The 23,915-nt window shown below is 45.5% G+C and overlaps 1 protein-coding gene across 1 annotated transcript in view; it reads left to right on the top strand.

The window, feature by feature from the left end:
- Nucleotides 1–994: 994 nt before the first annotated feature.
- LOC147628287 (C-terminal binding protein AN-like) overlaps nucleotides 995–23,915 on the top strand; it is a 32,252-nt gene continuing 9,331 nt past the window's right edge. Inside the window, exons 1-3 of the mRNA XM_086813365.1 lie at nucleotides 995–2,071; nucleotides 2,220–2,388; nucleotides 2,461–2,591. Coding sequence (XP_086669491.1) covers nucleotides 1,373–2,071; nucleotides 2,220–2,388; nucleotides 2,461–2,591 — 999 coding nt within the window. The 5' untranslated portion in view covers nucleotides 995–1,372. The remainder of the gene's footprint in view (nucleotides 2,072–2,219; nucleotides 2,389–2,460; nucleotides 2,592–23,915) is intronic.

The raw sequence follows: 23,915 nt of genomic DNA on the forward strand, positions 1-23,915 counted from the left end.
AAAAGCCCATGATAAAGTATTATGTGAATTTACTTTATGCATGAAAACAAGTTCACCTCTTCATCAAAACGAATGTTCTTGATAGTGATGTTGTAATATGTGAAAATTCTACATCTATTAATCACCTCAACCACATCAACCACATGTAGCCTCACCTTCCACGCAAGAGTAGAGATACTATTGTTGCAATCACTTGGACCTTGAAGCTCCCTTTTGGCTCCATGCAGAATTGAAGGCTTACACTTGAAAGGTCTCTCTCTCTCTCTCAAAGTGTAAATGATGCTAGCTACATTGACATCGCATTCACATCGAGGTTTACTGTTGTTGTGTGCAGATGTTATGGTGCCACTTTATAATGACACCAAAGTGTGGGGATGGCACTTGAACCTGGGATCTCTGGATTGGAAGCTCATCTATGTGGTTGTTCGCACATGAAGATTGGTGCCCAGCATAGAGTTCATGCATCTAATTTTCAGTTGGTGGCCAATTTGGTCAGTTGGTGGCTTGTTTAACCATTTACGTGAGGGGTTGGCTAGAAATAACACCAGTTGGCCACTAGTGGCTTGTTTAACCATATGCGAGGGGTTGGCTAGAAATAACACCAACATCTCACTAGTGGCTTGTTTAACCATTTACGTGAGGGGCGGGCTAGAAATAACACCAGCATCTCCCTCAATCTGTTGAGTACAGCTGAACGAAGCTTTAAAATGTTGGTGAACCAGTCTCAAAAAGGTTCCCTAAATCCACCTGCCAAACTTAGGCCTTGTTTTTTTGGGGGTTAATTTTCAATATAAACAACACTTTAGTGAATTTCACCAACTTCTAGCATTAAAAAGACTCCTCCTCCTCCTAGCATTAAAAAAACTCTAGCATTTCACCAATTTCTAGCATTAAAAAAGTCTCCTCCTCCTCCTCCTCCTCCTCCTCCTCCTCCTCCTACTAGCATTAAAAAAACTTGTAGCATAAAAAAAACTCCCCCCCCCCCCCTCACATTACACACAGGCACATTCCTTTGAGCAAGTTGTGACTCCACCGTTCTCACGGGGGGCATCCGGCTTTCTGCTTTGTTTCCCGCCCAGCTCTCATACCCCTGTCCGTGCCTTGGTCCCTATCTAGTCTTGCCAGGCCCACAGGGTTCGCATCTGCCTCTCTCTCTCTCTCTCTCTCTCTCTCTCTCTCGCCCTTTTGTTTCTTGCCTTTCCACCCCTAGCTAATTCCCATAGCTTTCACCATCTCTCCATCCCTGCATTCCGCTCTGCCTTACCAATCGGCGTAACTGTTACTGGATAAGGAGTTCTGTTGGTCTCCCCGCTTCATTTTCCACGGCGATGGCTACGCTGTTGCCCTTGGCTAGTTAGCACGCCCCTCCGCCATGACGAAGATCGAGTCAGGAACACGGAAGAGTGCAGAAATTGGTTCTGTCTTCACAGGGATCGACTCCTCCTGGGGCATGAAAGCAGACGAGCCTGTGGCTATGAGAAAGGAGAAGGAGAAGGGGAGCTCCGCAGCAGCAGTAGCAGCAGCAGCACCCGCAGCACCACCGTTGATCGTAGCTCTCAACTGCCTAGAAGACTACCATCTCGAGGAGGAGGCGCTTACTGGCGTTGCTCATATTCAGCACGTTGGCCTTACGCAGATTTCAGACGGAAAAATTGAAGTCGCCATCGCCGTCCTTTTGCATTCGCTCTCCTTTCTTCCGCGGGCCGCACAGCGCCGCCTGCAGCCATGGCAGCTCATCCTGTGCCTCGGATCGGTCGACAAAGCGGCCGATTCTTCGCTTGCCAACGAATTGGGGCTTCACCTTCTCCATGTAGACACCGGGCGCGCAGAAGAAGTAGCAGACACGGTCATGGCTCTGGTTTTAGGGTTGCTCCGGCACACGCATGTTCTCTCAGAGCGGGGTCTGTCGAGTTCAGGAGGCTGGCTTGGCACCATACAGCCTGTGTGTCGAGGAATGAGACGATGCCGAGGTCTTGTGATGGGGATTGTTGGCCGATCGGCTTCTGCCTGCGCTTTGGCATCCAGGACCCTTGCTTTCAAAATGAAGGTTCTATACTTTGAGGTCGAAGAGGTACGCTTATCCATCTACACCCATCCCAACAGATGATAGAACTTCAGGATCTTGGCAGGTTCTATGAAATACAGTTCAGGTGTTTCCTTTTTCCTTTTCTTTTTGGTGAAACTTTCTTTCTGCTTTTGCATTTCATCTCACCTTGCAGGGAAAGGATGGAATTCTCCATGGACGGTTGAACTTCCCATCAGCCGCAAGAAAGGTAGAAAGCTTGAAGGAGCTTTTGGCAGCCAGTGATGTTGTGTCTCTGCATTGCTCCCTGACAACAGAAACAGTGCAGTTGATTAATGCAGACGCCCTGCAACATATCAAGCCTGGTAAGACAGTGATTGATTCCCTTCACTATGCAGGTTACAGAACCTAATAGTGAAATGAATGCTTGCCCCTAGGTGCACTGCTTGTAAATACCAGCAGCAGCCACCTGCTGGATGATTGTGCATTGAAGCAAGCTCTGATTGATGGAACTGTTGCGGGCTGTGCTTTGGATGGCGTGGAAGGTCCGCAATGGATGGAAGCATGGGTAAGATTTTAGTCTTATATCCTGCAGCAAAAACAGATGCCGATTTTTATTTTTCAACGAAGATCCAGCAGTTTATTGGGCTGTATCATGTCAATAAATGTTACATGTGGAAAAGTTGTTTTGGGAATGTCAGCTGGAAAGATTCGAGCCTGATGATAGCCACTTTTGAGATCTATCTTTGAAAAGAACTTAGCACCATTGAGTCGCTCAAGGATATACTCAATCTTGGGCATTGGGACTGTGAGCTTACTGAGTGCTGTGTAGTCTATGCATAATTGTGCTGACTTGTATTTCTTTTGCACAAATAAAATAGATGCAACAAAAGGTGAGGTCCGAGGATGAGGGTCTGATAAATCTTGCTCGGAGTAACTAGGAAAGCTTCTGCTCCAATTCGCCCTCCAATGTCTTAGAAAGGTGATAGGGGAACTTACTCAATGTGATGATCCTAGGACAATTGGGTGGGAGCTAGGGTGGGGGATCAATCTTCAACATAAAATTGTGATATTGTGCGAGGAGACCTTCCATGCTTTGCTTCAAAGGAGTTTGCTGGTTGAACAGTAGACTGTTGGATATATATATATATATATATATATATATATATATATATATATCAAAGCACATTCGGCTCCTTTTTTGATGGCTCTTTGGGCTTGGATATGGGAGATGAGTGGGATGCTGAGAATGGTCCTATTTCGGCGAATCAGGATAGGCTTAGGTGTTGAGAAATATGGTGCCAAAGAGCACAAGGAAAGTAAAGAGCACAAGGAAAGTATGGAGTGAGTGTAGGCACATCACCAAGTGAGAATTATCCCACATGCAAGAGAAAAGCCAAGTTGTACTCTTCTCATATAAAAAGAGGACATTTCAAGCAATGGAATACAAGCACAATATCGCAAGTCTTTTTATGAGTACAAGTTTCTATCTTGTAACCTAGCTGAACTTGAGTCTAAACTTAATTAGCACATACTCATTACAATGAGTCTCTTTCATTTTTATCCACCTTAGATTAGTAATGTCATTAGAGTAGATCAGTGTCGTGATTAGTGTAGGATTAGTTTATCATTAGGTAGATGTTATGTCTTTAGGAGAGCTTGATCCATGATTTTTAACATGGTATCAGAGCTTAGGTCTAGCTCTCCTAGCTTAGTTCTTTAATATTAGCAAAGTGATTAATAGATGTTTAGTGCTTAATCATTAAAAGTTCCTTACTCATTATCATTAGGGTTTGATTAGGTAGCTTATTTTCATTATGATTCTTGATAGTTCTCTCTTCTTGTTGCTATTGTGATTAGAGAGAGGAAAAGCTGCCATCATGCATTTAAGGGATAATTGAAAAGACTTTTCCTAGCAACAGAGAGAAACATAACAGCCTACTTGCTCTCTGAAATAAAGAGTGTCTTGGTAGCCGTCTCTAGTGTAGAGAAAGGCTTTGGTCGTCCCCGCCTAGCATTGTGAAGAGAAAGAATAGAGGGGAGATCAACCTTAGTACAGAGAAGAGAAGTAGCAGTAGCTGCCACACGGTGCTCGTCCAGGAGGACTTATTACTTTCGACTTCAGCAGTCTGTGAGATATTCTCACCATCGACATCAATAGTAGAAGCAGCGCACACAACGTGGTGCCCGCCTCTGAGCAATGTCATAATCAGATAGCAGCATGGTCCCTGCCTACAGCAGTGCATAGTGTTGCACCACGTGTGCAAACAGCGTATTGTGTCATTCCTTATCTTGCCATAACACCAAAACAATGCATAGTAGACTGACGGGCACAGCAAGAACACCATTGCTGACAACTTGTAGGAAAAGAGGAGAGACTGGTGGAAGAAGCATCTGCACAGATGAGCGATGGAGAAGAATCGTGCAGGAGATAAGGTCTAAAAAAAAAGGAAAGATTCTCTCTTTTTTTCTTAGTGTACAAGAGACCTCTTTAAGAGGCTACTCACATGTGCATCATGTACGATTACACCATGGGATTCGACAGCACCAATGACATTATGCATCAAGGTTTTAGACCAACAAAAATGAAAAATCATTGTAAGCGGCCAAATGAGCATGCTAGTGTGTGAAAAGAAAAAGTACAATCTTTGTAAAAATGCCGCAACCACATGAGTAGGCGAGCATATGTGTGAAAATCATAAATGGGAAATTGCATCTAGTCCACATTAAAGAAGCTACCCACCTCACTACTAAAAAAATTGAAAATCCTACTTCCTACAAAAAGTGCTTGTATCTAGCCTCTGGAATCGATGATGTACCCAAGCTAGAAATTCATCCCTTTCCTAGAGCCAAAGTAGCATTAAGGGGGGGAAGTGCCAAAGTAGCACATGGGCCAAAGTTGCTCATAGCACATAGGGGAATGTAGAAAGAAAAAATTCAAACAACATTATGTAACCAACATCCAACCACCTTGAGTAGCCTAAAGATTTGGCACCAAGAGGGGGTGTCGAGAAATATGGTACCAAAGAGCACAAGGAAAGTATGGAGTGAGTGTGAGTAGGCACATCACCAGTGAGAATTATCCCACATGCAAGAGAAAAACCAAGTTGTACTCTCCTCATATAAAAAGAGGACATTTCAAGCAATGGAATACAAGCACAACATCTCAAGTCTTTTTATGAGTACAAGTTTCTATCTTGTAATCTAACTGAACTTGAGTCTAAGCTTAATTAGCACACACTTATTACAATGAGTCTCTTTTATTTTTATCCACCTTAGATTAGCAATGTCATTAGAGTAGATTAGTGTTGTGATTAGTGTAGGATTAGTTTATCATTAGGTAGATGTTATGTCTTTAGGAGAGCTTGATCCATGATTTTTAACATTAGACACACCATCAACAATCGTGAAAGTGTTCTGCCTCCAATCAAGAATGGATGCATACTCCCTAAACCACTGAATGCCGAGAATCATATCACTCCCTAAAAGAGGTGACAATGAAGTTCCGCTGAAATATGGCCTTTTGAACCTTGAATTCAAACTTTTGAGGCTTATGGGAAATATGAGTGTGAAGACCAGGTATAAACCCATCTATGTCGAGATGATGGGATACAAGTGTACAACTCATCTTGCTAGTCAACTAAGGAGAAATGGCATTCTCAGAGTTGTCCATATCGAAGAGAACAATAATTTGTTGTCGCTTCATTGTGCCATAAGCACGGATAAGGGCTTTCTTTTGTCCCTCAACCTCACTTTCCTGCTTATCGTCAAATACCATGGGTGGCATTGAGTTTAAAGTGAGTAAGAGTTGTACGGTATCAGTGGCCGATGATGGAGGTATGGATGAAGCTTTAGTGTGGCTATTGTGGAGGCGGATATCTTGGAGGCTTGTGCAGCTTGCCACTTGGTACAATCTTTTTTACCTTGTCCCATGATGTGGCATAATAAACCTCGATTCTCTGCCGTGTACCCCATTTGCTAGTCTGGTTGGAGATATCCACCAGTGATGCTCTCAACCTTTTCTTAAGGTATCTTCTTAGGCTTGTATTCCTTGTCTTTCTTGCCTGAGGCACTTTGGGAATCTTTCTTTGTATCCTTGCTATTCTAGGCTCCCTGTTTGTCCAAGTTCCAGTCAGTTGATATTGTGTTAATTCTTTCTATCTTTAGTGGTGCATATGTCCTATCAACTACCTTTTTGTTGTTGTAATAATTCTTTCTATTTGTTATGATCCTTAGTGCTAGGCTTCATTATGGCTGAGTGTGTGTTGTATTTCCGGAGCTTTGATAGAACTTAGTACACAGGCCTTTGTATGAATGTATGCTCTTATGTGTGTGTGCGTGGGGTGTGTGTGTGTGTGTGTGTGTGGGAGCATATACTGATACGAAGTTCTACACCCACTATTGGGCACTGATGACGTTAGTGGGGATGTCGTAGTATCTAGGCCCTACTATGCATGATGGAGTTGATGGTTTATTGTCTTGTGGATGACTACCATGAGGTTATAAATTGCACTTTCATATAAGGTGAATTTGGGCATGTTCTTGGATTCATCTCTATATATATATATATATATATATATATATATATATATCCCTTCTCCGTCTAGGATGATGACTGCTAGGTGGTGGATGATTGCTGTTGGGGTTTGGAGCTAGGTTGGATCTGCATGGACTTAACTTTGTTTAGCATCATCTCTTGATTGTGAGACAGAGTAAGAGCCCTGTTATATGACTGTGGCTCAAAGCTACATACGGTGAACCTAATGTTTGTATCCAAGTCTCTAATGAATTGTTTCAACTTGTTCTTCTTGGATATTCCCAACTGTTGTGTTGATGTGATAACTTTATTAGAGTATGCTAGTACTGGAGACCCATTTTGGGAGAGTTTGTAAAACTCATCCTCACGGTTGTTCATGTATTGGGGAGGATGGAACCTTTTTTTGAGGTCGGACACAAAGGTGTCCCATACATACTTATTAGCCCCAACCCCGTATGGTCAGGTCTACATGTAGGCTAGACCCATGTTGCCATCAAGTAACTGCGCGGTGTGAGTGGTGAGGTACGGCCAGGTGGACTTTGTCTTGAGGATCTGAAAGCTCAGCCATCGGAAAGTATGCTACATATTGATGAATAAATTGCATAACTACGGCATGATCACACTTATCATCATACTTACTAAAATTTGGTGAGCTCGAATGACGGTGGTGTTTGGGGTGGTGGATGTCACGTGCACACTCGTGCCATGGCCTAATCCTCAGCATAGGTATATAATTCAGCCGTATTAGCCATGGAGATTTCACATTGTGAAGTTTTCGTCCGAGTTGCGGCCAGTTGATATTGTGCTAATTCTTTCTATCTTTAGCGGTGCATTTGCCCTATCAACTACTTATTTGCTGTACTAATTCTTTCTATTTGCTACTTCCCTGCTAGGCTTCATTATGGCTGAGTTTGCCTTGCGTCTCCAGAGGTTTGACAGAAACTTAGTACGAAGGGCTTTGTGTGAATATATGCTCTTTATGTGTGTGTGTGTGTGTGTGTGTGTGTTTGTGGAGTGCGTGTGTGAGAGCATATCTTGATACAAAGTTCTACACCCACTATTGGGCACTGATGACGTTAGTGGGAATATCGTAGTATCTAGTCCATACTATGCATAATGGAGTTGATAGTTATATAGTCTTGTGGGTTGACTACCATGAGTATATAACATGCACGTTCCTAGAAGGTGAATTTGGGCATGTTCCTGGATTCATCCAGGTATATATTTAATTCTTGTTTAGTACAACATCAATATCATCATCATCAACATTAGAATTATGGAGGGCATGGGAACCCGGTCGACACCTACCAGGGGAAACCTAAGCAGCAGGTAGCCAGCATCATCCAGTTAGCCAACAAGTTTGGGCAAACATGGAAGTAAGTGTAGCATTTATCAAATTATTTTATGAATATATTTTTCCAAAGCTGACCGATAGCAGTATTAGTAGGCCAACGAGTAACCTTCAGCATATATATAAGTCTAAGCCATCATTTGCATCATTCATTCAGCACATTCAACATTTTGAAGGAGTAGAATTCAATAAAAGCATGTAGAAGGGGCTAGAGGTCATCCCTAGGGGTAGACCAAGGGCCTCGGATATGTGCAGATTTTGTCACCTTTTTGTACCGTATAATACAATAAACTCTGACACCAACTGTCTCTCTCTTCTTCTCTTATTTGTCTTAATCAGGCTTAGGGTTGTGGATTAGTACAAGGCTTCTACGCATGCAACATTGGTATCAGAGCATTCAGGCTCAACCACTAAGCATATAGTCCCAAGGAGGTGCACAGATCCATCAGGCGAATGCAGCCAGGGTAGCATATGGAGTGGTCTACAACAACAAGCGAAGCTAGAGGAAAGCATTCTTTGGGGGTATGTTCTCAAAACCCGTGCTCTCAGATGAGGTCTAAAGGCCTAGCAACATGCATGATTAGTTCTGGTAGGTGACCTGCCGCCGCTGTGTTAAGGGAAGGGGATAGCAAGCATGGGAACAACAGTGGAACAAATGCTTAGTTCTTTAGCAAGACTTGGACGTGGAGATTAGAAATGGGAGGTGTTCAAACAAAGTGTCAAAGTTAGCATCAAAGTTAAAGTAGAAGGTTAAAGTTAGTAGTCGAGGGAGGAAGGATGACACAGTGTCTACCTCGTCATCAAGTTTAGCAGGAGGGGATGTCATGTGCACACTCGTGCCACGGTCTAATCCTTAGCATCATGAACAAACTTTAATCCCTGTTTAGGACAGCATTAGTATCATCATCATCAACAATAGTATCGTGGAGGGCATGGCAACCTAGTCGGCAGTCATCAAGAGCATCCAACCAGCAGTCGACAACCATGAAGGGAAACCTAAGTAGCAGGCGGCCAACATTATCTAGTCAGCCAGTAGGTTTGGGCAAACATGGAAGTAAGCGCAGCATTTATCAGATTATTTTATGAATATATTTGTCCCAAGCTAGCCGACAACAGTAGTAGCAGGTGGACCAGTAACCTTCAGCATATATATAAGCATAGTCACAGGGGACGACGGGGACGGAGCCTAGGAACGCTGGGACGCCGAAACGGGACGGCGCAGGGACGGGGACAGACGGGCGTCCCCCGACGGGCGTTTCAAACCGGGGACGGCGCAGGGGACGGGGACGGCCTGTGCGGGGACGGCAGAGAGCGCTTGCGCTTGCGCTTGCGCCTGCGCCCGCGCCTGTTTCTGGCCGTTGCGCGTGCCTGCCGCCTCCCTGTCCCTTCGTAGCCGTTTATGGTTGTTGGGCCTGGGCTCTTCTAGCCGTTTATGGCTGTTGGGCCTTGGCCCTCTCTCTCTCTCTTGCCCTTGAGGCTTTCCTCTCTCTCTCTCTCTTGCCTATCTATATAAGAGCCCACCTCTACAAGGCTACAAGCACACACAAGTTCATAACTCTCAAGGCTCATTGCTCAAGCTTTCAAGGCTCAAGCTTCTTGAATCTTCTCTCTTCCAACTTCCAAGTTCCAAGCTCTAGGGCCTAGGCTCTCACCTCTCCCTCAAGCCTCTTGAGTCTTCCAACTTCCAAGCCTCTAGGCTCTCTCTCTCTCTCTCTCTCTCTCTCTCTCTCTCTCATTCCTCAAGGCTCAAGAGTCAAGCCATCTTCAACCATGGCATCCTCCTCACGTGCCGGGGCTTCTCGTAGAAGGACAACGGGATGGACATGGTGGGAGAAGGTAAACTACACCACATCCGTTCATGGAGGCGGTTCTCGGCCATGGGTATGCAAGCTTTGCCCGTACCGGCGAACGGGTGGCGCTGACAAAGTGCGAGCCCACCTCTTGCATGAGAGTGGGCATGAGGTGAGGTTTTGCACGAATGTCACGCCCGAGAAGAGACGGGAACTTCTTGACAAGCTTAGCGTCTACGAAGCGGTCGAAGCGACAAGGACACCACGAGTGGCCGTGGATCCCGCGACGATGGGGAGAGGAACTCAAGCCTCTACCATGGAGTCATGTGGTGGATCGGGATCATGCACACCATCACCTTCACCATCAAGTCGGAATGTTACTCCATCCACGACACCGGCACCCTCCATCTCCACGGCCTCTCAATCATTACGTGGCCCACGGCGACAATCTACACTCGGGGAGAATTGGAACCCCAAGTTGAAGGAGGAGGTGGATATGGCGGTGGCCCGCTTCTTCTTCCACGACCACATTGCCTTTCAAGCGGCTAGGTAAGTGCAATCGATCATTGCCAATTCATCATTCATGTTTTCATCATCCTAGTCCCCTTCTCATTAGTAAATTGCTCCCCCCTCATCCGAAAGCTTGCGCACTACATTGCTCGACAAGGAGAAGCGCATTGTAGAGTAAGCGGCCGACAACACAAAGCGGCAATGGGAGAGGAACGGAGTCTCCCTCATTGTGGATGGATGGAGTGACACCCGCAAGAGGAGTATTCACGGCATGGTTGCATATTTTCGTGGAGAGATGTACTTCATCTCATCTCATGATGCATCCGGCACTGGGAAGAGCGCGGATGTGCTTGCGGCGGAGTGGGCTACCACCATGGAGATCGTTGGCCCCGAGCATGTAGTGGGCTTTGTTGCGGATGGGGAGCCTTCCAATAGGGCGACGGGAGCTATTCTCCAAAGTATGTATGGACATGTCACGGTGTCCTTTTGTATGGCTCATTGCCTAAACAACCTCCTCAAGGACATCGGGGCATTACCATGGATCAGCCCGCTCATTGAGGAGGCCAACACCATGGTCTCCTTTGTCCTCAACCACCAAAGACTTCGGCATGAGTTCAACAAGAGGTCCTGTCTCTCTCTCCTCAAATATTCCGACACCCGGTTTGCCTACAACTTTCTCATGTTGGGCCGGTTGAAGGATTGTAGTGGTGCTTTGAGGGGGCTTTTCCTTAGTGACGAGTTTGTCGCCATGCAAGAGTCCCATACAAACACTGGCCAAGAGTGTAGGCTACGGGCGGATGACGCCTCTTGGTGGGAGCGTGTGAAGACCACAGATGCTATGGTGAGGCCCATAGTCCACCTGTTGAGGATTGTAGACGCTATGTAGCCATGCATAGGCAAGGTCTACGAGGCCATGGATCGCATGATAGAGAAGTTGAAAGACTTCGTGCCTGACGAAGACAGATACGAGGAGATCCATGCCTTGTGTCTAGGAAGGTGGAATTCCTACTACTCTCCATTGCATGCAGCAGCTTATGTGGTGGACCCAGAATTCCAAGGGAACAAGCAGGAGAGCGACCGGGAGGTGAGCACTGGATGGAGGATCATCTTGGATTGTCTTGTGCCTGATGCATCGGTTAGGCGCAAGATCAGGGACCAGCTTTCGATGTACAGGTCATTTCATGGCTCCTATGGCTGTCATGATGTAGAGGTTGACCGCTCCAAAGTTGGTGCTGCTCTATGGTGGGAGGACTTTGGTTCAGATGGACCGGAGTTGCAGCAGCTTGCCATCCGCATACTTAGCCAGGCCGTCAGCTCCTCTTGCTTGGAGCAACTTTGGAGTTCCTACAGCCACATTGCCTCTAGGAAGAGGAACCGACTCGGGGTAGAGCGTGCCAATGACCTTGTCTTCGTCAGCGCGAACTTGCGAATGCTTTGCAAGAGCGTGACCACGAAGGCAGATTTCTTCACCGAGTGGGAGATGAGTCAACAAGAAGAGCAACGGGAGGATGAGCAGCATGCCAGTGAGGATGAGACTGAGGATGAGCTTGATGCTTCTTTGGCAGCCGCACAAGCTACCCATGACCATGAGGCGAGTACTTCACGTGGATGATCATTCATGGATCATGATTCACGGGCCTTACTACTTAGCTCTAGCCTCTAGCCTCTAGTCTTCAGCACTTTTTTGTCATTGACTCATTTGAGTCCGTCCTTGTATTTTGCCTCCTTAAGGCTTAGTCCTGACTCCTGAGTCCTGACTCTTGAGTCATGACTCATTTTGTATCTACTTAATTATTAATATGACTCAAAATCTTACCATTTTAGTGTAAATTTGTGCTCATTTTGATGTACTTCCAAAGTAGAATAAGTGCAGAGTAGAAAAATTTTTAAAAAAGTATTTTTTGAGTGCCGTTTCCTCCCCCGTCCCCGTTCCCTACTTATGGCCGTCTCCCGTCCCCCGTCCCTTGTGACTATGTATATAAGTCTAAGCCATCATCTGCTTCATTTAGCACATTCAACATTTTGAAGAAGTAGAATTTAGTAGAAGCATGTAGAAGGGGCCAAAGTTCACCCCTAAGGGATAGACCAAGGGCCTAGGATATGTGCAGTCTTTCAGTCACCTTTTTGTACCATATAATACAAGAAAACCTGACACCAACTATCTCTCTTCTTCTCTCTCCTCTGTCTTAATCATGTTCATTCAGCATCTTGCTCTCAATCAAACTTAGGGCTATGGATCAGTATAGCAAGGCTTCCATGCATGCAATAGTGGAGGAACTCAGGCCTTGTTGTATCACTGTAGGGAGAATCAACAACATAGTTGCCATCAATTGCGGTTGTTGGAGTTGCAGAGCGTCTCGTTCAAGCCTTTGTTGGTGTTCTCGGGCTGATTGGTCTGCTCGTCGTTGGTCTTCATTAGCCTTGCGTTTGGCATCCTCGGCCCTTCGTTCATCATCACATCGGGCTTCTTTGGCCCTTCATTCTTTAGTCCGTTCGCTTCTTCTTTTTGTCTTTGTTGCTCCATGACGAGGAACAATCTTCCAAGCTCTGAAAGTTCTTTGGACTTTTAATCTTCTTTGATTGCTTCCTTGGCTTTTTCAGCTTCTTCTTTTTGAGCCTTGATTTGGAGCTTGAGCAATCTATTTTACTCCAAAATTGCTTGGACGAAGTTGTCACTGAAGTGCGGAAGCATTTCTTTGGTTGTATCGTCTTTGTTGATCTCTCCTTCCATGTCTTCTTTGAAGCTTTTTGAAGAAGTCTCTCTTGACATTGTGGAGGCTTGGGTTGTTTTTTCTACAGTTTTACCATCCACGAGATGATCTCACTTTTGTTACTTTGCTCAATCTGCCCGTTAGCCTTGTCTTGCTGCGTCTTTGCTCTGCCTTTTGCTCTTGCCACGTCAACAGGCCATGTGGCAGTTGTTGCCCATGCCCACCTTCCAAGCGCAAGCTCCACTCGACAAGCGTCATCATTGCGTCGATTTTGTCCAGCTTGCACCTAAAACTATGAGCTATGAGCTTCTCCTTCAACCTGTGCGCACTGACTACCATGAGTATATAACATGCACATTCCTAAAAGGTGAATTTGGACATATTCCTGGATTCATCTAGGTATATAATTCAGCTGTATTAGCGGACATGCAGATTTCACATTGTGAAGTTTTCGTCCGAGTTGCGGCCAGTTGATATTGTGCTTATTCTTTCTATCTTCAGCAGTGCATTTGCCCTATCAACTACTTATTTGCTATACTAATTCTTTCTATTTGCTACTTCCCTTAGTGCAAGGCTTCATTATGGCTGAGTCTGCCTTGCATCTCTGGAGGTTTGACAGAAACTCAGTATGAAGGCCTTTGTGTGAAGTATCAAATCCCCATAGGATCTCCTCGTGGAACGCTCCTGGTACAAGACTCGAAACCTGCAAACAAACCAAACAAACAAGACGAGGGTGCAGGCCTGACTCACCTCCCAACCTCGACAGCCGTGGGCAAGCCCACAAGACTTGGCTGTCCCCACCGAGCCACTAGCTGAGCTAACTAGATGGACGTACCGACCAATCTCCACCTCGTGATGTCCCATACTGCCACGAAGCTACCCTCGCGGGCCTTGAGATTGCTGTCGGCCTCGGCTGCATGAAGCAGGTGCACGTCTGTACTAGATCCAGGCTCCTGACCATAGAGCTCTCACAAAGACACGCGAGACTCTATATGACTAATGACTAACCTTGGCCACCCTTTTATAGATTCTTGGCCGGTCATCGGGCGTCCATACTTGGGTGCCCGCCCGTTAGTCTATCCCTAACTCAGCTCGTCAATCAGCTTGCCTAGCTCCAAGCTTTCCCAAACCTCGAAGCTAGTCATGTGTGTGTGTAGCACACGGTAGATACACACTGAGCACATGACATTCGAACTGTGCCCAAGTTGTCGGTTTAGGGTTGAGTTCTTTCCACCAAAGCAAAGCTTTGCCTGAGAGGAAACCTGCTGCTAATTGGGTCTTTTCCCATCGTCATATGGATGAAACTGAAAATGGACTTGCCACTTATGTAGCCAAGTGTCCACTATCTCCTTGGTACGTTGCTTTTGCTCGCCTCCGAACTGTTCCGGAGTAGTGTTGGGGCCTAAAGCAGATGCCAAGGTATCCATACTCGAAAGAGTAGATAGGGTAGTGGTCAACAAAGAGATGGAGTTCTGCAAAGCCTGCATCTGTGCGGCGATTTGTGCTTGACGTTCCGAGGAAGAAGCTTCGAGAGCAACTTTAAATTCTTGGAAATCTGATTTTGACACATAATCGTCGAAAAGATAGGCATCGGTGTCTTCCATAGCTTGCAAGCCTTCACGTTCGATAAGGGGCTCCAACTCGGATTCTTGGGTCGACATCTTGAAGAGGGCAAGGTGAGAAAAATTGATCTTGCACAATAAGAGTGCTAGGGAACTGGAGAGCTTGAGAGCTTGAGAACTTGAGAGATGTGTGACTAGAAGCCCGCTTAAGGGGAATATATAGGTTTTCCCAAAAGCTATCTTTAGCTTTCGCTTTAGTGTTTTTTTTGGGTTTATATATATATATATATATATATATATATATATATTCTGTTTTCTTAAAAAAAAAGAAAAAAGAAAAAAGAAAAAACGATTATAAAGCAAACTTGGGTTTCTTAAAAAAAAAAACCTTTTTCAAAGCGTGGGTTTATAAAAACCTTAGGCACATATGAAAGTACCAAAAGCAGTCGATTGTTTTTTTTCCTAAAAAAAAAAGCTAAAAAAACAACTCCTCGTCAACTGCTTTTTTTTTTGGGGGGGGGCTAATTTCTGCGCTCCTGTTCTTCGCCTGCCTATGTGCGCTACTTGGCCGCTTGCAATCATACTTGGCTACCTACTAAAGTGCGCTTGTGATTGGCTGTCCTCTGCGCAGGCCTGCACGTAAGAGTCCAATTGCTTGCGTGCGCTTGATATTGCCGCTTGCGCACTTACGTGCCTGCCTGGCTGCACACACTTGGCTGACTGCACTTGCCTACGTATACAGCTTGCTTGCGAATAACATAAAGGCTGCGGCAGTCATACTTGCCTGCCTACCTTCATCGCCTACGTGGACTGTGCAACCACTTCAGGTGCCACATAGTGGCAGGCACACAGGCGATACAACCAACGCTACCTCTCTCTCTCTCTCTCTCTCTCTCTCTCGCATACTAATATACAGCCGACATGCTTTTTCTTTCTTCTCTCTCTTCAAACTGTTCAAACTATTGAAACATCTAAGCCCTATTTCTTGCAAAGCAAACCAACGCAACTAGACCACAATCTCTACCATCACGAGCTCCTACGATGAAAAAGCAACATACTTAATCTGAAAAATAGCAGTATGCACAGAAAAAATAGCAAGCTTCTCGAACTCATACCTTTTCTTCGACCTCTTTTCTCTACATACCGACTTGCTTGTTCATGAGGCTTGCTCTGATACCACTGTCAAATTCCCATAGGATCTCCTCGTGGAACGTTCCTGGTACAAGACTCGAAACCTGCAAACAAACCAAACAAACAAGACAGGGGTGCAGGCTTGACTCACCTCCCAACCGCGACAGCCGTGGGCAAGCCCACAAGACTTGGCTGTCCCCACCGAGCCACGAGCTGGAGCTAACTAGATGGACGTACCGACCAATCTCCACCTCGTGACGTCCCATACCGCCACGAAGCTACCCTCGTGGGCCGCGAGACTGCTGCGGATCTCGGCTGCATGAAGCAGGTGCACGTCTGCACTAGATCCAGGCTCCTGACCATAGAGCTCACAAAGACACGTGAGACTTTATATGCCTAATGACTAACCTTGGCCACCCTTTTATAGATTCTTGGCCGGTCATCGGGCGTCCACACTTGGGCGCCCGCCCGTCCATACTTGGGTGCCCGCTCGTTAGTCTATCCCTAACTCAGCTCGTCAATCAGCCTGCCTAGCTCCAAGCTTCCCCAAACCTCAAAGCTAGTCTTGTGTGCATGTAGCACACGGTAGATACACACTGTGCACATGACATGAATATATGCTCGTGTGTGTGTGTGGAGTGCGTGTGTGAGAGCATATACGAGAGCATATCTTGATACAGAATTCTACACCCACTATTGGGCACTGATGACGTTAGTGGGGATGTCGTAGTATCTAGTCCATACTATGCATAATGGAGTTGATAGTTATTAGTCTTGTGGGTTGACTACCATGAGTATATAACATGCACGTTCCTAAAAGGTGAATTTGGGCATGTTCCTGGATTCATCTAGGTATATAACAATCCATTGTGCCCGTGGTGTCTAGAATAAGAGCCGGTGCACCTCTGCCCATAGTGGTAGCGCCAACACACTTCTGTTGGGGTAAAGGCATTATGCCCACCCTTATAGTGTGTACTAGCCCATAAGTTTTATAGTACATAGTACACTTAGTACTTTTAATGTACTAAGTGCACACTGTGTACTAGTGCAAATATACATGTGTGATAGGGGAGTCACACACTCATACATTGAGTTGACTTATCCCCACATGTCTCTCTCTCTCTCTCTCTCTCTCTCTCTCTCTCTCTCTCTCTCTCTCGCTCTCTTCTTCTCTGTGTGTGTCTCCCACATGAAACCCTAACTGTGCATACAGCTGAGCTTTCATAGCACCTTCAACTGGTATCAGAGCCACGGTTGTGTCCATGTGTGTGCGGGTGTGCTGAGTCGTCTTCATCGCGAAGAAGAAGCTCGGCTATGGAGCCTTGAGCTTGGCATGAGCAGAGGAGATTGCTTGGAGCTTTCTGGTGCTCAGCAAGGAGCACGTGCGCTGCAAGACCGTGAGAGGTGGCGGCAACAAACAAGGCTGGCCACAAGGCGTAACAAAACGAGTGCAGAGGCTCAGCCCGTTTCGGCGGTACTGCCGCTGCCCACCACTCTCTGCCCGCTAGCCTGGGCAGCACAAGTGCACAGAGTCCGCACATTCGAACGGAAAGCATCAGCGTGTCGCCCACGAGGAGAGCTACGCACCAACGTCAACATCGCGCGCATACGCCTGCTTCTCGGGAGATTCACCCGCGAGCTTCTACGGGAGTTTCGAGCTTGGAGAAAAAGCGCAAGAAGTCAACGCAGGCAGGTGTGTGCTGGTTCTCGTGTGCTGGGCGTAGTCTGTGTGCGTAGTGGCCAACGCTACAACTCCTCAGCGCCTAGTGGCCATCGCTACAACCACTCGCATCCAGCTGCACACCTCGCAGCCATCCAGTGGCTTCATCATGTCAACCTGGTCCTCTGCGCCACAAGGTAACAGAGGGTAAAGTCGCGAGGTACCGCCCACCTGCATCCGTACCTGCACAGCAGCAGCAAATTCGACACCCTCCCTTTTTCTGCCTCAAAAATCAGAAATTTTCAGAGGTATTTGCTTCAATTTTTTGGATTTGCATGTCCATTTTCATCAATTGAGCAGGTACAGGTGCCAAATTGCTCAGTTTTGAGCACAATTGGCAACAATTGGGTGACATTGGTCACATTCTGGGTCAATTTGCAGGAAATCGGGTGTCAACATTTGGGGCTTTTGATGTAATTGTGCCATTGGGCATTCATACATGCTGCATGATGTGAGCAATCTCACATTCGGGCCAAAATTGCAGGAAATTGGAGTGCGAATCAAAGGGCTTAGGGCTTTTGTGCCAATTGGGTTGATTTGCATGCAGGCACTGGCATTTGATGCTTTGGGCAATGTGTTGATGCCTGTCAAGCACTCAATGTGTCAGTAAATCAAGGGGCTTTTATGTATTGGATGTATATGTGGCCTGGGGGAAGCATTGTGAAAACTCTGGATGCCTTCATGTGCATTAATGTACCATGCATGATCAGAAATTGATCTTGAATCAAGGGGCTTTTCAAGATTTTGTGCTTGTTGAGCTTGGCAAAGCAGCAGGGAAGACTTTTATGCCTTGAATCCTCAGAAATCCACTTGCAGTCAATGGGCTTTTGCCCAATTTCTGTCCGGGACTGTTGTATGCAGTGGTGGGGACTGTCAAGGTCTGATTTTCACTCATTTGGACAGCCAGGAGAGCATTTATTGCTGTTGTACTTGTTGGTACAGATTTGGTACAACTTTGTACAAGTTTTGGCATGGCTGTACATTGATTTGAGTGAGGAAAAGGTTCATTTTCAGCTGCTGTACTTGCCGGTACAGATTTGGTACATCATTGGTGAGCACTTAGTATTGTTGTACAGTACTTTGGAAGGGGAACAGAGCACATCTAAGGTGCTGTCATAAATCTGCAGCAACCAGATTTTGGTGATTTTATCACATCCAGTGGGAGGAGAGTTGCATTCGTGCTTCCGCAGTGGGAGATAAACTTTGGGAGAACAACTGTGAGCACTTTGTGTGCTTTTGGTGCAGTGTTTGCACATCTTGCAGGGAGTCAGGCATTGACTGTGTCAAAGGTTGCATATTGCTATGGCAACCATAGGTGAGAGCTCTTCATTGCTTCACATCAAAAAGCTTGAAGGCTCACATAATTATGACATTTGTCAAACCCAGTGCTATAATGTGTTGCTCCAGAAGAAGCAGCACAAGCCCATCAAAGAAAGGGGTGTAATGCCCGCTTCTCTTACTGCTGAAGAATGGGAAGATATGGATGAGCTAGCAAGATCCACTATCATGTTGTCTGTGTCAGACACTTTACTTTTCAGCATACGTGAAGAGAAGACAGCTTGGGGAATGTGGCAAAGATTGCAGGACTTGTATGCCCAGCAAAGTGCCTCAAGCAAAGTGTATTGGTTGAAGAAACTCATAGGTCTTTAAATAAAGGAAGGGGCGTCTATGACGCCCATCTAAATGAGTTTAATGGTGTTGTCAGCCAGGTCATCAATCAAAAGTTGGCAATGGACGATGAGTTCAAAGCCACCTTTCTCTTATGCACTTTGCCAGAGAGTTGGGACACATTCAGGATAGCCACTAGTAATTCAAATGCTATGCTGTCATATGCAGATGTGGAGGGTGCTCTCCTTCAAGAGGAGATGAACAGGAAGAACAACTCTGTTGGAAAGTCAAATGCAATGAATGCACGTGGGAGATCCCAGCAAAGGGGTAAAAGCCAAGAACGGGGAAGGAGCAAGTCCCGCTCCAAAAAGGACTTGGAATGCCATTATTGTGGCAAGAAGGGACATATCAAAAAGCAATGCTACAAATGGAAGAATGATCAAAAGGAAAAGGGCAAAGGAAAAGACAAAGACAAAGATGAAGCCAAAGATGCAAAGCCAAAGGGCAAAAGTGGAGTCAAGATTGAAGAAGTCAATGTGTCACATGCAGGTGATAGTGAGGATGAAGTCCTATTCATGTCTTCACTTGATGCTCATTCACTTCATGCAGGAGATGGTCATGATATGCACTCATGGATCATTGATTCAGGTGCCTCCTTTCATGTCACAGGTTGCAGAGACTTGTTTGTCAGGTATACTGCTGGCAATGAAGGAGTAGTTTATTTGGGTGACAACCATGCATGCCAGATTCTTGGCAGAGGTGATGTGAGGCTTGTGTTTTCAGATGGATCACAGCAGCTTATGCTCCATGATGTCAGGCATGTACCTGAGATCAAGAAGAACCTGCTTTCTACTGGACAGCTTGATGATGCTGATTATGTTACCACATTTGGTCGTGGAAAGTGGAAGATTAGTAAGGGCTCACTGGTTGTTGCCAGAGGCTCTAAGGTGGACACTCTTTACTTCATGCATGCTGGTGTTTGTCACCATGTTAATGTAAATGCAACCGAGCTGCCGGAAATCTCTATGTGGCATAGCCGGTTGGGACACATGAGTGTCAAAGGAATGGAGTTGTCTCGTTTTGGTTACTTGCCTTCTCTAAAGTTCTCAAGTTTTCAGTTTTGTGAGCATTGTATATATGGCAGGCAGTTAGAGCTTGTGCATACAGATGTATGTGAGATGCCTCAGCTTTCTTTGGGAGGGGCAAAATATTTTGTGTCTTTTATTGATGATGCCACACGCAAGGTGTGGGTTTATCCTCTTCGTTTGAAGAGTGATACATTCTCAGTGTTTGAGAAGTTTGTTGCTCATGTTGAGAATCAAACTGGTAAAACACTGAAGGCTTTGCGTTCCGACAATGGTGGAGAGTATATGTCCAAACAGTTTCAGGACTTTTGTGATGCTAAAGGCATCAAGAGGGAGCTCTCTTCTCCTTATGATCCTCCACAAAACGGGACAGCAGAGAGGATGAACAGGACCATTCAGGAGAAGGTCCGTTCTATGTTGTCACATGCTACGTTACCTTGGTTTTTGGGCTGAAGCTGTTATGACAGCCGTTCATCTTATAAATAGGTCACCTAACACGAGGCTTGGTGGGAAAGTGCCAGAGGAAGTATGGACAGGGAAGCCTCCGTCATACAAGCACTTGAGAGTGTTTGGTTGTGTTGCGTATGTCCACATACGCAGGGAAATACGCACCAAACTCGATCCTAAGTCTCACAAATGCATATTCCTAGGATATGGTGACAGAGGTGAAATGGGGTATAGACTTTGGGATCCAATGAATAGAAAGATTATACGCAGCAATGATGTCATTTTTGATGAAACATGCATGTATAAGGAGCCTGCAAGGCAACAGGAACCTGGCAGAGTCATCTTTGATGATGATGGACATCATGGACAACAACCAAGGGCTGTAAATCAGCCATTACAGCAACAAAACCAGCCCTTAAATGGTGTTGAAAATGGTCCAAATGGAGAGCCAGAGTTGGCAGAAGATATCCCTATGGATATACCACAGTTAGAGGAGATACCGGGCATGATCTTTTAACCTTATGGCATGGAACAGGAGCCACCAATAGGTGATATGCAGGCTGGACAGCAACCTGCAAATGATGGTCATTGGGTACGGAGGTCCACAGGACCCTCCAGAATCCCTGACAGGTTTGTTCCAGGGGTTGACTACTTGATACTCACTGACTGTGGGGAGCCCTCTTGTTATAAGGAGGCTTTACAAAGGGCAGGCAAGGCTCTTTGGGAGCGTGCTATGAAGTCAGAGATGGATTCTCTGCACAAAAATGGAACATGGAAGTTGGTGCATTTGCCTACAGGCAAGAAGGTTTTGCCATGCAAGTGGGTTTACAGGCTCAAAGTTGCACCTGATGCAAAGCCAAGATACAAAGCCAGGTTAATGGCTAAGGGCTTCAAGCAGGAATATGGTGTGGACTTTGATGAGATCTTCTCTCCAATGGTCAAAATGACCACACTTAGAGCTGTATTAGCTTTGGTTGCTCATGATGATCTGGATTTGATTCAGATGGATGTGAAGACTGCTTTTCTTCATGGTGATCTCCATGAGGAGATATATATGCAACAGCCAGAGGGTTATGCAGTGAATGGAAAGGAGAAGCTTGTATGCAAGCTGAAAAAGAGTCTTTATGGGCTCAAACAGGCACCAGGGGAACGGTATCATAAATTTGATACATTCATGAAATCCCAGGATTTCAGGAGAAGTGACATAGATCACTGCTTATACACCAAGAAAGCTTTGGATGGCAGTCTATTGATCCTCATCTTGTATGTTGATGATATGTTGATTGTCGGGAAATCTCGTAAAGAGATGGATGCCTTGAAGAAGAGGCTGCATCAGACCTTTGATATGAAGGATATGGGTGATGCAAATCACATTTTGGGTATGCGGATACTCGGGACAGAAATCAGCATGTGTTGTATTTGTCTCAGAAGGAATACATTGGCAAAGTTTTGCAGAGGTTCAATATGAATGGGGGGAAGAAGACTAGTACTCCTTTGCCTCCATATGTGAAACTCAGTGCTATGGACAGCCCACAGTCAGATAGTGGCAGGGCTGATATGGCCAAGATTCCGTATGCTTCAGCTTGTGGCAGTCTCATGCATGCCATGGTTGCTACCAGGCCAGACATTGCATTTGCAGTGGGAGTAGTTTCTAGATACATGGCCAACCTTGGCAAGAAGCATTGGGAAGCAGTGAAAGGTGTCATGAGATACGTGAAGGGCACACAGGATATGTGCATTTGCTTTGGCAAACAGGATGCATTAGTGCATGGTTACACGGATTCGGATTATGCCGGTCATCCAGATAACCGGAAGTCTACTACCGGTTATGTGTTTACATTCACAGGAGGTGCTGTGTCATGGATATCCAGGATGCAGAAGTGCACTGCCTTATCTACTACAGAGGCCGAGTATATTGCAGCCACAGAGGCTTGCAAGGAGGCATTATGGCTATCTCGGTTAGTGGTTGATTTGGGTTATACAGGGGATATTCCATTGTTGCATTGTGACAGTCAGAGTGCCATCCAGTTGGCAAAGAACCCTGTCTTTCATGCAAAGACGAAGCATGTGGATGTGAAGTATCACTTCATCAGAGAGGTGATAGAGAACAAGCAGATTCAGCTTGTCAAGATTCATACGGATGACAACCTGGCTGATCTGTTGACAAAGAGTTTGCCTCCAGAGCGATTTGCTCATTGCAGACACTTGATGGGCATTGGATGAGGCCAGTTTCAGCCTTGATATGGCCTTGTATATTATCATGTACATGCTGATTTTTTCTTTTCCTTCATTTAAGGGCACTTTGCCTTTAAGTGGGAGGTTGTTGGGGTAAAGGCATTATGCCCACCCTTATAGTGTGTACTAGTCCATAAGTTTTATAGTACATAGTACACTTAGTACTTTTAATATACTAAGTGCACTATGTGTACTAGTGCAAATATACATGTGTGATAGGGGAGTCACACACTCATACATTGAGTTGACTTATCCCCACATCTCTCTCTCTCTCTCTCTCTCTCTCTCTCTTCTTCTCTGTGTGTGTCTCCCACATGAAACCCTAACTGTGCAGACAGCTGAGCTTTCATAGCACCTTCAACTGAAGTGAGAGGTGATAGAGAACAAGCAGATTCAACTTGTCAAGATTCATACGGATGACAACCCGGCTGATCTGTTGACAAAGAGTTTGCCTCCAGAGCGATTTGCTCATTGCAGACACTTGATGGACATTGGATGAGGCCAGTTTCAGCCTTGATATGGCCTTGTATATTATCATGTACATGCGATTTTTTCTTTTCCTTCATTTAAGGGCACTGCCTTTAAGTGGGAGGTTGTTGGGGTAAAGGCATTATGCCCACCCTTATAGTGTGTACTAGCTCATAAGTTTTATAGTACATAGTACACTTAGTACTTTTAATGTACTAAGTGCACTATGTGTACTAGTGCAAATATACATGTGTGATAGGGGAGTCACACACTCTTACATTGAGTTGACTTATCCCCACATGTCTCTCTCTCTCTCTCTCTCTCTCTCTCTCTCTCTCTCTCTCTCTTCTTCTCTGTGTGTGTCTCCCACATGAAACCCTAACTGTGCAGACAGCTGAGCTTTCATAGCCCTTCAACTTCTTGGCCCACTGAGTGTACCTCCTAGCCTCAACCTGTGTCATCTCATCTTTTGCTGCTCGTCATCGTCACATGTTATAGTGTGCCGCCGACCATGTCACCAATATCCATCAGAGGTTAAAAATAATTGGGCCTTTTTTTTATTTCATACTAAAAAATCACCTTATTGAAGCTTCTCCACTCTGTATACTTGCATCAACATCATTTGTAAACTGGCAATTTTCTGTTTTAAAAAAGGGTTTTCAGAATTCGAGGCTTCTGCAAAATTGGCCATTAGCATCAAAATAAAGCTGTTGTACACATAAAATTGGGGTTTTTTT

The sequence above is a fragment of the Cibotium barometz genome, chromosome 19 (genome assembly GCF_041138505.1).
Source record: "Cibotium barometz isolate CiBa-2024 chromosome 19, ASM4113850v1, whole genome shotgun sequence".
Lineage (NCBI taxonomy): Eukaryota > Viridiplantae > Streptophyta > Polypodiopsida > Cyatheales > Cibotiaceae > Cibotium > Cibotium barometz.